We start from the raw sequence: 14,794 nt of genomic DNA, 5'->3' as shown, positions 1-14,794 counted from the left end.
TAATAAGGAAGATTCCCGCTTCGTGTTCGTGTTATTCACGTATGTTTGTGTGTGGTATCGTTTTCCATTCGTAAACCCGGTTTCCACTCTCGACATATATGCTCTCTTCCGAAGCGACCGAAGCCATCATTCCCGTAGAAGACTTGTCTCGATGTCGAAACGTCGAAATAAACCCTCCGCTGTTGCTGTTACCGAGGTTTCTTACTTTGTGTTCACCACGCCTTCGGCCCCATCGCCAGCATGCCAGTTATATATATATATATATATATATATATATATATATATATATATATATATATATATATATATATATATATATATATATATATTCAACAACTTGGGTGCGACCACTTGGAAAACACTAACAAATACTTTATTTCGACAGTTTCGACCAGTGGCCTGGTCTGCTGGTCTGCTGAATTTTCCCTGAAGCAGACCAGGCCACTGGTCGAAACTGTCGAAATAAAGTATTTGTTAGTGTTTTCCAAGTGGTCGCACCCAAGTTTTTGAATATTTAAACAGCAGCCAAGAATTCCTTCTCTGCTATATATATATATATATATATATATATATATATATATATATATATATATATATATATATATATATATATATATATATATATATATATATATATATATATCTATATATATATATATATATATATATTAATACACCTGTGTATTTGCCCCCACCGGGAAATTGAAAACTCTACGCCTATGGTCCAAGAGTTTCACTTTTGCGACCACGGATGATGCCTTCTTCCCATAACGCGTGTTTACGGACCACTGAAGACAAAAATTGTTTTTTTTTTTACCTTGAAACAGTCCGTGTCTCAAAATAACCAAGAGCGCACGCCGCTATTGGCGTTAAATAAGTAGACCACTAGAAGGAAGTTATGTACAAGATTTGGGCCGCAAACGAACCAGAGCTTTAGCAAATGCGGGTTTTCAAGTGGCTCAGATAATGTTGCCACGTTCCACATAACTTGGAAGGAGATAAGGGTTGGTGTTCTAATACGAAGCCCTGTGTTCCCGACGTGGCGGCCTTCAGCCTGCCTTTGCACTGCCTCACCAAAAGATGGAACGAGCCAACAGTATACGGCATAAAGCAGACGAGCGACGGCAAAGCGAGTGCCGCGGTGTTGGCCTTCCTGGTATTTATATGTTGTGGTCTCGCATCTAGTCGCATCGATTTAAATCGAGAACATTTACAATTAACCAAGAGAAGACTGCCATAGTGAGTGTAAAGCTACCCTCTTTTCCTATCAAAACAAGATTGCCATTGTGGCATAAAAAAGAGGAAGGAAATGCGCGCTTCGCTAAACAAAAGAAAAGAAAGGCGGGGGCGGCCAGGCGCTGAAAACAAAACATAAGTGAGCAAACCAAAGACCAGGTTCACGGCAATATGAAAGGGAGCACTAAATATCAAGATTGGCGGATAATGATTTTGCAATAATTCTTCCGGTGAGGTTTAGTTCTAGCGAACGACAAGAGGACGTCAGCACAGTACGGGACTGTTATGGGCGTTATCTAATCGCACGGAGTACAAATCGCACAATGTTATAGTTCCCGTTCATTGTAAGGCGTTCCGTTAAAATATTTGCACCCCCATTTTTTTTCATACCGATTATATAACAACCTGACAGCGTAGGCATTGAGAAAGAGAAACTTCATCTATATTTGTTGCTTCAGAGGACACAGATTGATTGGAGTTAATTAATGAGCTTTCGTTTGTATGCGGCGCACAGGTGACAAGTCACTGGACTGTCCAGCGGACGACGCATTTCTGGTCAAGTACCTAAGATGCCGGAAGTACCGCGTGGAGGAGACGTTCGAGGTCATCCGGAACTACTTCCGTGTGAGGAAGCGCCTTCCAGATGTTTTTATCAACTTGTCTCCTCACAACATCCCGTACCATAAAATCATCGTCCAAAATCGTCTCATCCAGATCGCCAAGCAACGAGATCCTCAGGGAAGGGCTGTAGCCATGATGAAACTAGGTAAGAGTACCCACTGTGTCAGACCGAGACCGCAACCCTCGAAAGAGTTTCTTTGTACCAAGGGCCAGTTGCAGTACAGCGCATGTAATAAACTTAATAGTTGTACCTCTCCCGGCCGCGGCGGCCGCTTTTCTGATGGAGGCGAAAAGCAAAAACGCCCGTGTGTACGAGATTTCGGCGCACGTTAAAGATCCCCAGGTGGTCAAAATTAATCCGGAGCCCTCCACTACGGCGCGCCTCATCGCCTGCGTTGCGTCGGCGCGTTAAACCCCACAATCAATCAATAGTTGTACCTTCGCAGTTACCCGACATGAGTAAATGCGGAGATGGCCGAAAGAAAAAAAAAAAAAAAACACCCAAGCGAGACAAAGTGTACCGTTAGACTACACCTCCCAATGACTCCGGCAGTTCAAATTGAGTGCCGCCGGGGAAAAAACGCACGTGTTCAGAGTGTCTGGCGCACCGTGCACGGCGAGGTGTGATACAATAAAGACCCCTTTTTCAGGGCGTTGCTTATAGACCATAGTGTATCTTACATGGGTTAAGACCAAATAGTAATTTAAATACCGATTGCAGATACGCCGCAAACGCAACTTCTATAGGAATGTTTAAGGGAAGCAGATTCCTTGGCAACCTTTGAACGCACACTATAAGTTTTCTTGCAAACTGCAGCAAATTTTCCCGCCATTTTTGTGTGCTGCTTTAGCCCGTTGTTTGCTCTAAACAAAATTCTGCTAGTTGTTCGTGTCAAAGAGACCGCGGAGAACTTTTCTAAAACAACGAGCTTTCTAGGACATTTTGTCGTTTTTAGTGCAGCGAACTTAAAAAAAGTGAGAACTTAGCGAAAAACATTTCATTTTGGCGAAAACGAATGAATACTTTGGCAAATCCTTTGCCAAATCCAAATGAATGAAAGCAAATCCCCCCTCGATGATTCGCCTTCATCGTGAGGATTTCAAGAGCCCGAAGCAAGCTTGGCAGTAGAGTTTGTGATGCCCAACTGCTGTGGAGCTTAAAAATCAAGGCTAGCTACTAGGCACCGCCCCTCCCAGCAACCCCGGTTCCTTTCCTCACCCCCTTTGTTACACGCCCCTCCCCTCTGTTCATCCTCTGGTGAACGACGCGTGGACAACCAGTGGGTCCCCCATCAGTAAAGGGCCAGGCACATGTGCGGAGAGCGACGCGTTTCCGCACATGTTTTTTTCCTCTCCCAAACCGGTCCAGCAGCCTTCATTCGTGCTCCTGAACACCGCCGGACCGGTTTCCAGAGAGGGAAGAGGCGTTCGGATATGCACCGCTCTCCGCTCATCTGTCTGGCCCTCAAGCGCGAGGCACATGCACGACGGTAGCACGCGATTGAATGCGACTGATTGTTACGACTGTCGCAACGACTAGTCGTACTTATGAATTTGAGACACATGGTCCGATGCGCGCGTGCGATGCATCGTCGGCATCGCTCCGCCCACTGTTTTTGCTCCATGGTTGCCTCCCTGTGTAGGCGCCCTCCGGCCGATTTGATATGTGCAAGAGAAATCCGAGCAGGAAAAGAAAACATTTATCAACTTGACGTGAAAATGAACAGTGCTATTACGTTATACATTGCATTTTTTATGCTCAGTGCAGCGGTGTGGGAACATTTAGCACCCGTGATTCCGCTCGTCCATGCTGGTGGTACCGCTGGCAACATGTGTCTACCAGGCAGAGAGCGCACGGGTCAGCGGTGCCGGTAGCGGAGCGCCGCTTCCCACAAAATACTCGGGACTGCCACTGGCGCCTCCTCGGGACTTTGAAAGAGGAAACTTTCTCAGTAACGACACCTTCGGGCTCTCATTGGGTGCGGCCGCACGACGGCCGCAACGATGGCCCGACTGCATCTGGCTCACCAGTCGCACATAGTGAGCCACCTCCGACCAGCGTACGACGCCAAAACCGGCCATAACGACCAATCCTGATGATCACTGGCATGCCAATTGCATGCTCCAGTCGTGCATGTGTCTGGCGCTTTAAAGAGGCGGGCACTTTCCGACGCCGCACGGCAAAATATCTATTCGGTTGGGCGAGCGCGTGGGAGTGATTGATCCTGTGGTCTTCCGGCAGCCAAACTGGGTCCCCGAGCGGGAAACGTGTACGCATACGCGTCCTTTTGAGCTCACGTATTTTGTCCTTAACCCGTGACCTCTAAATAACGTGACCCGTAACTTTATAGTAACCCCCACCTGGATCAGCGGGATGTCAGCCATGTGCTCCCCCCCCCTCCCCCCCCCCCCTCCCCCCCTCCCCCCCCCCTCCCCCCCCCCCGGGTAACCGGTGGCCCAAGGGTCATCACTCGTGGGTCATGACCAAAGGTTCTCAAAATTTAGGACCTAGCCAATATTACTATACAACCGAACTGGAAAAGGTTGTACTTGAACATTATTATACTTTTCGGGTCATGACAAAATGGTCTCATAATTTAGGACCCAGGCAAAACTACTACAGAATCAAACTTGCAAAGGTTGTACTTGAACATTATTGTACTTTACTTTTCAGGTGCGTGGAATACCGGCATCTGCTCGATAACAGACCTGCTGCGGGCAGCGCTAGTGATGGCGGAGTGGACTCTGGAGAACGAGGAGACCCAGATCAGGGGCGTGGTGGGCGTGTTCGATCTGAAAGGTTTCAACATATCCCACCTGGCCCACTTCACCCCGTTCTTCATCAAGAAGTTGGCGCATATCGTTGAGGTATAAGGCTAATGACCCGATCAAGCCACGGGTGCCCCATGTACCCAGAATGAGCACTTGGGTGTTTTTTTTGTTTAATTTGCGCGGTAAAAGGATTTGATGCTTGCCCTCTTTGGCAGCATACAGTCTCGTGCACCACACGCTGCTCTTTGTGCGCCATCCGGCGTAGCAGTGGTTGATTGTTGATTGATTGTAGGGTTTAACGCGCCGACGCAACGCGGGCGATGAGGCGCGCCGTAGTGGAGGGCTCCGGATTAATTTTGACCACCTGGGGATCTTTAACGTGCGCCGAAATCTCGAACACACGAGCGTTTTTGCTTTTCGCCTCCATCAGAAAAGCGGCCGCCGCGGCCGGGAATCGAACCCGCGACCTCGTGCTCAGCAGCGCAACGCTCGTAGCAGTGGTGAGTGCGAGGTGAACGCCGTCCACACTTCCGCAACAGGCCTCGCCCTCATGGCCTCATTAGCTATTAGAAGTTGCTCAACTTAGAACAGCAATACGTTTGACCTACGTGATTAAAAGGACACCTAAGGCGCCTCTGCAACAACTTTCAAGCCTTTCTCAAAATTTGAAGTGATTTTAGCACGTAGTCAACAAGCGCGCCCAGTACTGCACTGTGTGGCCACGAAGTAAGCTAAACTTTATTTCTCTAGTTCCATAAGATAGCTTAGAAACTCACTGAAGAGATATTCTTTTTTTTCCCTGGTTTGGGAGTTTATTGCCGACTTGAATGGTGTTCCCCAAGTTATACTGCGGCTGTTGGCTCACTTCCTTTTACTTGTAGTAAAAACGAATTAGGTAGCCACTGCAAAGAAAATCTCAATGAAAGCGAAGCCCAAACTAAAAAAAAAAGCTATTTGTTTCCGCGAGCAAATCATGCTGTCGCGGTCTGTAGTAGGGATAACTATAGCTTTCGAAGTGCTTCTATAGGCACGAAGAGAGAGAGTGAGTGGGAAAGCATTTATCAGCAGGGCTGCAAAAGGCTTTTGAGGGGATTGAAAAGTGTTGTGTAATACCTTAAACGCGTTAACTTTCGCAGCTTGTAAGACACAACGTAAGTTTGCTCGACGAATGTACGCACGTTTACAGTCAGAGAAGTGCGTTCAAATTGCTCTTTTCTTATCGCCATTCTCCTTGTTGCAAATGAAGAAGAGGGGAAAGCGGGCAGGGGCACGCGGCGCATTATCATCATGGGTAGTTGTTCGAGGACAGCCAATAAAGAAACACGGATCGCTCCGTCTAGGGCTCTGGGCCGTGACTCGCGGTAGCTTCCGCGACATCTTTGGTGCCGAAACCCGGGAAATCGCCCTTCGGAGCATCTCCGCATGGCTTCGACGATCGACCGCCTTCGAAAGACTCGTGGCGTTGTCAGGAGCGGCGTCACGCGAGCTCTCAACCAGCTGAACGACCTGCTGCAGCAGCCCTCTCCCGACGCGGCGACCCTTAGCTCCCACGTCGACTACATCGTGCAGCAAGACGCTGAGCTCACAGCGCTCAACGAGAAGATCGCCGAGGCAACGGATGATGACGCGCTGGAGCAAGAGCTCGAGGGAGCGGCAGAGTACAACCGCAAGGTTTCGTACGCCGTCTCTCGGGCACGGTTTCTTCTGAGAAATGCCCAGCCGAACGCTCCCGTAGCCATCGAAGGTGGGACAGCAGCTGCTTCAGCCCATGATCTGACGGGTACGTCATCACGCATCGTGCCTGCGTCACGGCATCGGACAGTCGCCCTTCCGAAACTTCAGATTCCAGCGTTTTCGGGAATTCTGCACGAGTGGCAACCCTTTTGGGACCACTACAGCGTGACCATTCATGACAACGTCGAGCTGACAAAAATCGAGAAATTCAAGTACCTGCTGACGTACTTGATCGGTGATGCCAGGCGAGCCATCGAGGGCATCCGACTTTCGGAAGCAAACTACGACGTTGCGGTGAGCGCTCTCGTTCAACGCTTTGGCCGTCCAGAGTTGCTCATTAACGAGCATATCGATCAACTGCTGGCATTCACACCAATACGTAGCTCGACGAATATCGACAGGCTCCGCGAGTTGTACGACAAGGTACATTTCCGCGTCAGCGCCCTGGAAGCCCTGGGAGTTCCGCAAGAGCAGTATGCCGTGGTTCTCAACCGCGTGCTCCTGCGATGCCTGCCCGATGACATAACCTTGATGTACCGGCAAAGGGCTAAGGAATTGGGCCAAGGGTCGACTGCTGGATCCGCGACGGAATCTGCAATAAGTCAAGGACAAGGTTGCCAGGTGAAGCGACTACTGGAGTTCTTGAGGATCCAAATTGAGATTCGCGAGGAAGGGAAGCAAGGGCAGCCTCTATCAACCGCAGCTCGTCGGTCCGTCCAGAACGCCGACTTGAACCCCCCAGGACAATCGGAGACACCCGTCCCCTCAGCACTGGCATTGACCGCGGAGACCGAGTCCCCAGCCACACCGGCGTGTCCCTTATGCGACAGCCGCGGTCACAAGGTGGCGGACTGCCGGGTCAGCCAGTCGGCGGCCGAGAAGAGGGCACGATTGCGCAACGCTCGCTGCTGCTTCCGGTGCGGCAGACGCAACCATGTGGCTCGTCAATGCAGAGCGTCGCGCAACCTAACCTGCAGTACCTGCAACGGGCGTCACCTCACCGTGCTGTGTGACGTGCTCCGGCCGTCTGACCACACCACGCCCAGACCAACGCCGCAGGTACAGGCTGGACAAGGTGCACCCCCAACTGTGGTGACGGCTTCGAGCGGGCACTCCGGAGCAACGTCAGTTCTGCTGCCGACGGCTCGAGCCTGGGCAGAGGGTGCTCGACGACGTTTGGTGCGAGTACTTCTGGATACCGGAAGCCAGCGGACGTTCATTCGTCAGGATCTTAAGGCCCTTAAATGCACTGTTCTCGACACAGAAGAGCTAGCGTTGGTAATGTTCGGCAGGACAAGGGCTCACCAGAAATTACGCTGCCGGCGAGTAGAGGTGACGCTGCGTGGACAAGCTCGTGGAGATCGGGTCACTTTGGAAGCCTTGGAGGTCCCTGAGATTTGCTCCGTGACCAGTCCGCAGCTGGACAGCGCGTCTGCAACCATCCTCGATGAAAGGCGGTACGACATCGCCGACGCCTTCCAGCCTAACACATGGAAGGCAAAGGAAATCGGCATACTGGTTGGATCGGACGCCTACTGGAAGGTGGCCACAGGCAAAATAGACCGAATCAATGCAGATCTCACAGCTGCAGAAACGGCTCTAGGTTGGACAATTCAAGGAGCACTCAGATCTACGGCTTGTAGCTTTACTAGCGCCATGGTACTCTCGGGTGGCACACGACGGCGTTTAAAATTTGGCGCACGTGCTGTGTGGCGACGGCGGAACTGCTGTTCCAGTTCATCGTATGAACCCGAGTCGCCTAATGCCTACCCGAGCACTTGCAAGGGATTCAGTACCAAACGCAAAGTAACTGAAGACGTGACGATGGAGAAAGGGGCGGAAGGAACGGATAGCTCTAACGAGCAAACACCGAAGGAAGAACCTGCCCAGACGATGCCCACTTATCAATCCACACGAGGACTCAAGAAAAATCGATCCCCCGAAATGGCCCCGAAAGAATACGCACCTAAGGATCCGACGTCGAACCCGAGCGCGTTATCGAAAGAGGGCACCGTAAAGGCATGCTCGAGACGGGTCAGTTCTGGAAGTCCAGCAAAGGGGGAGACGAAGACAAACCGAACGCCCCATGCGTGTTCAGCCAAGCGTAAACATACGCATGTGGAGAAACGCCAGAAACGTAGCTTGGGCAGCAGCAGCGAAGGAACCAACAGGCAGAGCGTAGAGCGCACCAGCCGTTTCTCAAAGCAAACCGAGCCCAAACAGTGTGCACAGCCATTTGTGTCTGCGGAGCCGCAACGTCAGGTTTCGGGTGGCTGCAGGAACCCTCATACGCGGGCCTGTAACCGGAAGGTTTTCACGCTGTCGACTCCATCCCCAAGCGAAGGAAGTCACACGTCGAATACCGACGATGGAGTTGGACGCCATCGCAATCGTGATCCTGGGCGACAAAGCTCTTCAATTGCAATGGGGACTTCGCCAAGTGTTACCGCCACATGAGAAGTTTCATGTGCAATCTTCCTGTATAATAACTGCACGTTTTTGAACTCGCCGACTGACCATCTTGGGCGCGCGGGAAGATGTTGCAAATGAAGAAGAGGGGAAAGCGGGCAGGGGCACGCGGCGCATTATCATCATGGGTAGTTGTTCGAGGACAGCCAATAAAGAAACACGGATCGCTCCGTCTAGGGCTCTGGGCCGTGACTCGCGGTAGCTTCCGCGACACTCCTCACATGATTTTGTAATGTAGGTGGCGATGACACAAACAATTCTGCTACCTATACGCAGATATATTGAAAACACAACTTCGCCTCGAAAAAAAAAAAACCCAAAGTCGAGAATAAAAATAAATGAGGTAAATCTAGAAATGTAAACGCGCAAGATATCAGATCACGTTATAAGGCTGCCTTTAGTGTCAGTGCAGTTTTCTCAGAAACCTGTAGAGAATTAATCCATATGTGTGCACTGTTTGTTTCCGACTGTCGTTTTCGTTTGATTGCGGAATAACGAAGAGCTGTTGTGGTTCATTCTGGCAGCTGTTTGAATTGGGGAAGGTGATTTCACGTGCAAGTTTAATTGGTTTTTTTCGAGCATGCGAATTTATCTTGATGCTGCTGTAAATCGGGTGTTAAAGTTTAAGCAAGAGGACAACAGAAACGATATCCCATCGAGAAATAATTTGTGCGGCAGGCAGCAAAGTGACTGAGGTGCCTGACGTGTTTCGCGCATTAATTAGGTATAAGCGTATACGAAGTACACAAGTAAAAACACTACAGACAAGGGTTCCAAAGTCAGTGACTGCACAGGGACCCTGGGCAGCCCAAAGGTTGCTGGGGGTATTGACCAAATAAATTATTCCTTTAACTTCACAAGATTTCGTAAATGCTTTAATTCCCGGCCTTACTGAAACTTTAGCTGTCGTTCTTGTCGATGTAGACCTATAGGAGCCCATGTTTGAAAGAGTAACGCTGTATATATACTCGCAGTGCAGTGTGCGTTAGTCACAATTTTCTTTTGTTCTTTCAGGACTGCTATCCATCGCGGCTCAAAGCTGTCCACGTGCTCAACAACCCTTACTTCTACGAACTTCTGTACGCGATGATCAAGCCATTCATGAAATCCAAGCTTGCGCAGCGGGTAATGCCTTCAATGATGTCTTTCCAATATAAAACACAATTTCGTTTTTCTCGCGAAGCCCCAATCGCTTGCAAACCGCGGATAAAACCGAGCTTGCAACATAAATCTGCGATATTCTTGAGTGCAGATTGTAACATTAGCTGATTCAAGGAGTTTTGCGGGCCTCTTAAAATCTCGGATCACATACTGGGTGAGGCCCAGAGGCTTCGATACAGCGATTCCAGCATCGCATACGTGCTTGAATCACTGCAACGAATGGATATAGCTTATTTCGGCGAACACAGCGTCCATGTTCAAAGTGGAGCCTTTGCGCAGATTATTAGTGTGAAATGAGATGGGCATGTTTAATTTATTCTATTACCAGAAAACAAACGCGTCATAGTTATCCGCTTCCGCGCTTCAAAGGCCGAAACTCTAACGAAGTAATAACCCATGCTTGAAAATAATTTTTATAATGCGGGAAACGACGAAAATCATTCGCTGTAGTGATTACCTGAATATTCAACATTGAAGCTTGAATACAGAAACTGTTACCGTAAACGCAAATCTCAAACCCTTAAAGTTACCGGTGATGCGACAAAACGAATCCGTATACGTATGTAGTCTCTCCGTGATATTCACCAGACGGAAGCAGTATTCAAATAATCTAACGTACTGGTTTAAAAAATGATTGATTGATTGATTGATTGATTGATTGATTGATTGATTGATTGATTGATTGATTGATTGATTGATTGATTGATTGATTGATTGATTGATTGATTGATTGATTGATTGTAGGGTTTAACGCGCCGACGCAACGCAGGCGATGAGGCGCGCCGTTGTGGAGAGCTCCGGGTTAATTTTGCCCACCTGGGGATATTTAAGCCGAAATCTCGGACACATGGGCTTTTTTGCCTTTCGCCTCCACCGAAAAGCGGTTGCCGCGGCAGAAAATCGAACCCGCGTCCTCGTCTCAGCAGCGCAACGCCTTAGCCACTGAGCCACCGCGGCGGGTGGTTTTTTTTAAAAAAAAGAAAAGTAAAACAAACTAAAAGGCATGAACTTGGCATGGCAGTGATCGGTCACGGTATTTCGCAAATTGCACAGGAAAAAAAACCAAGATATAAAATGAATTTTTTTTGTGTACTTGTTCCGTTTGGTCAGCATAGAAAAGTTTGTTTGAAGTCCTTTTTTGGTATGCCGAGGTTCGCTATATATGATCACGACTAATGTGAAATTGATGATGATAGTTGGGTTTTATTGGCGCAAGGCCGACTATGGGCAAAGAGCGCCAACTAATGTGAAATTAAAGCCTCTTTTATTACAGAAGGTAGAAGGAAAAGCCTTGCTATTACTCTTACAAAACCAGTACTGTGCATAACTAAGACGTCAAGAAGGTAACGAGGAAAGAAGCTGGTGCAATTTTATCAGTGTACGTGTCATTCTTTTCGTTTCAGTTTCACTTTACGGGGCGCGACCTGAGCAAGCTGCATGGAATCCTTCCACCCGAATGCATACCTGCTGAGTTCGGCGGTACAAACGAAGAATTTGATTACTGCAGCCAGGAAAGAGACGTCAAAAGCACCGAGGACTATTACCAGCGCGTGTCTCGATGGGGCTACCACACTGAGTGAAGAAGAATGCAGTGCTTTGTTCACTTACTTTCGTGAACGACGTAGGAATGCCAGGAGACCACGGCGCAACATGGGGATGATGGCGAAAATCTCAAGGTCGACTGTGATACCACGGTGATACGGGGACAGTGTGATCGCAAGTGCCACGGGGAGAACAGAGCTGAACGGGCCCGCGACAAACGGAACGACAGGACAAGACGTGGCAAACAGAACTGAGCAACAGGATGCGTCGAAACAGCTCGGCTACGAAACAACCCAGCGACAAAACCGCAAGTTACGATATGGCACAACAACAAAACCGTACAGCCTGAGGAGAAAGAGCAGGACGAGAGGAGGAGGAGGTGAAAACTAACAGCGAGATAGAGCTGGTTAGTGGGCGAAGTCCTCAGTCCAAAACTTCGTTGGTGCGGCCTGCCGTGTTCGCCCTTTGAGCAAACCAAAGTGGCTTACATAGGTCCGAGCTGGCAAGTTCACTCTCCCACTGCTCGTTTGTAGGATTAGGCATTGGTGCAAGGTCTGGGTTTGCAGTGTATGCCAAAACCATGTCGTAGTATGTTGCTGGATTGTTACAGTGTTGGCATGGAGGGTTTTATATTGTGGGGTGAATGGCGTCTACCCTTGTGGTGTGAGGAAATGCGTTTGGAGTTGTCGGAGGGTGAGCCCTTGTTCTTTTGTTAGCTTTTTTTTTGCGTCGTGTGAGCATTTAGTGTTGGGTGATGTCGTTTTATGTAATAACTGAGTGTCTGGCCCTCTCGTCGTCCTCTTGCGGTGCCCGATGAGCAAGATTTCGTCCGTGGGCGTGAGCCGCTGCATTGCCGCGAAGCGATCAGTGGGCAGGCATCCAAATGATTTTGGCTGTTCTTTCAGGAGGGTTTTGGGCCAGGATTCGTGGGGCTTTCGTGGAAATCCTTCCGGCTGTGTAATTTCGACGTGCCGCTTGCGAGTCTGTGATAATGTCCTTGGGTTGAGTCTGAACTATTGCTAGTGGGAGCGCCGCTTCTTCGACTTCGAGGATGGTAGCCTAGCGAAGGGTAATACTGGTAATGAGACCAGTGGGAGTGGCGACCACCGCCTTTTTGGTATTTCCACTTGTGTAGTTCGCTGCGTTTGTCAATACTGTTGTTTTTGAGTCACAGTACAGCCTTTCAAGGGTTTGTTCCCGCGCTGTTCCTCTGCCTTCATGGTGCTGAGGGTTCATATTCCCTGGCAGTGGAACAATTTTTAGCTTCACTCTAATTTCGAGTGGTATGTCTTCGGCAGTATCCATTTCCATTAAAGGTGCATATCCAAGGTTCATAAGTACTTTCCGGCATGTCGGGGTATAGCTTAGTCGCGCTTTCTAGGCGTTCAGAAGCGCCTTTGTAAGCTCGTCTACGGTGTTGTGCACTCCCAGCGCCATCAAGCGAGAAGTAGAAGTGCACGTTGGAAATCCTAGGGCTTGTTTAAAGACCTTGCATTAATGGTTTCGATTTTTCGCCTTTCTGCCGTCAGGAGGGTGACGCAGGGGGCGACGTACGTAATTCGCGAAATGACAAAAGTTTGAACTAGATTCACCATGTCGTGTTCCTTCATATATACCGTGTTTTTGTCTGGCAATGTGCCGGGGCATCCTGGTGACTTCAGCGGTTGACGATTACACTTTGTGGATTAGTTGCGCGTTCTTGCAATTTTATTGACAGGTCAGTCGTCCCAGTATTTTGATGTTGGAAGTGGGAGAAATCTTGATGCCATCCAACGTAACGGGAATGTCCGTGCTGGGATCCCGGTGGCATTTTTGCACCAAGAGAAGCTGTGATGTGTGAGGCGCGCAAGTCAGGCCGCATTGCTTAGCGTAGGCGTGGACTGCGTCTGCGGCCTGTTGTAGGCGGTCCTGCATGCGGGAAGACAAAGTGCCAGAGGGGAGCCTAAAGAGGAAATTACCTACCGTTTCGGTCAAATCAACTCCAGGGACACGTAGTCCAGGTTTCGACTTAAGTACGCCTGTTCAGGTTGCCAGTACATCACGAAGTTACGGTCACTGACCAAGTCACTTGGTCAGTGACCGCAATTTTGTTATCAACTGTAGGTATGCGGTCTGCGATGACATGAATCCCTGGGTCATGGACCTACAATGCGTGGCATATTACGATTGTGCTATCATCGCACATCAACAAAATGTTTCTGCGTAATATAAACGAGGATGGAACAACGCCAACGTCTTGACTACGAGACTAATGAAACCTGTCCGGCATAACAGCTGGCGTGCTGGTGTGCGTTGTGCCGTATACGGGAGTGTTTGAAATTTTCTGCGCTACTTCCTTGATGCATTGGCTAGAATGCGTAATTCAAGGTCCCTGGCGCTGGCGTAAGGACTATGGCGTGTCACAACTACGCAAAAGGGTACGATTTTTACTGCAGACTACGGACAATGTATCTACGATGGCTGTAAAGTGTAACGCGCAGCGCATGGGAAATCTTGGTGTATTTAAACTTCGAAACAATTATAGCACAGCGGACAACCAGTCTCTTACGTTGCAGGGTTGTGGGCCGCCACTACTGTGCCTGCGCATGGGAGCAGGCAACCGTTGCGCGGATGCTTAGGTGCAGCAATAGTGTGTGCAGAGTGGCCGATTTGTTTGAAACCCACTTTGTACTCCTCAGCCACAGTGAGACGGGTAGGCGATGGCTTCGTTAACGTGTTTGACTGGTCAAACCATATGCTGGATTTTTTGGCTTCTCGCAAGAAAAGTGCGGAATAAAGTTATGCTGTTGGCGGAAGTGGACAAGACGTTTGCAAAAAAGAAACATGCAAACAATCTCCGCTAGGGAGTTCCATCAGCGGTCAACAAATCGATGGTAGCTATTCTAGCCGTTTGGTATGAAAATTAACGATCTTGAATCTGCAATACCGTTCTTCTCATCAATAGCAACCATAATTCGTTCCCAAATCAAACAATACAGTAAATACTTTTGTATTTAAAATGGAGAGAACATGCCCGTTTAACTCTGTATACTGCCTTATCCCCCTGTCGCCATTTACGAATTATTCGTTCGCTGGAGTAATGATGTGCCAATTCTTCCATTACGTAGGACTTGCTCAAACTAGTCATGGTTTGCAGTTTCAATGCTTTTAAACTGTAGACTGGCTTGGTTCGTAATATTGCTGCGGGATAATAAGGAGCAAGTTGGAGCGAAGTGAACTTTTATTATCGGAACAGTGAATAAATTTTTCTAAAAATGTG

At 48.8% G+C, this 14,794-nt stretch overlaps 1 protein-coding gene across 3 annotated transcripts in view; it reads left to right on the top strand.

Annotated features, from left to right (window-relative positions):
* Positions 1-14,794, top strand: part of LOC144174900 (alpha-tocopherol transfer protein-like) — a 28,818-nt gene extending 14,024 nt beyond the window's left edge. For all 3 annotated transcript variants that reach the window (XM_077703878.1, XM_077703876.1, XM_077703877.1), the window contains exons 3-6: positions 1,751-2,002; positions 4,532-4,725; positions 9,847-9,957; positions 11,397-14,794. In XM_077703878.1, the coding sequence (XP_077560004.1) occupies positions 1,751-2,002; positions 4,532-4,725; positions 9,847-9,957; positions 11,397-11,573 (734 nt within the window). In that variant the 3' untranslated portion in view covers positions 11,574-14,794. The remainder of the gene's footprint in view (positions 1-1,750; positions 2,003-4,531; positions 4,726-9,846; positions 9,958-11,396) is intronic.

The sequence above is a fragment of the Haemaphysalis longicornis genome, unplaced genomic scaffold (genome assembly GCF_048455015.1).
Source record: "Haemaphysalis longicornis isolate Haplotype H1 unplaced genomic scaffold, Haemaphysalis longicornis Haplotype H1 scaffold_3, whole genome shotgun sequence".
Taxonomy (NCBI): domain Eukaryota; kingdom Metazoa; phylum Arthropoda; class Arachnida; order Ixodida; family Ixodidae; genus Haemaphysalis; species Haemaphysalis longicornis.
This window is presented reverse-complemented; position numbering and strand designations above follow the sequence as displayed.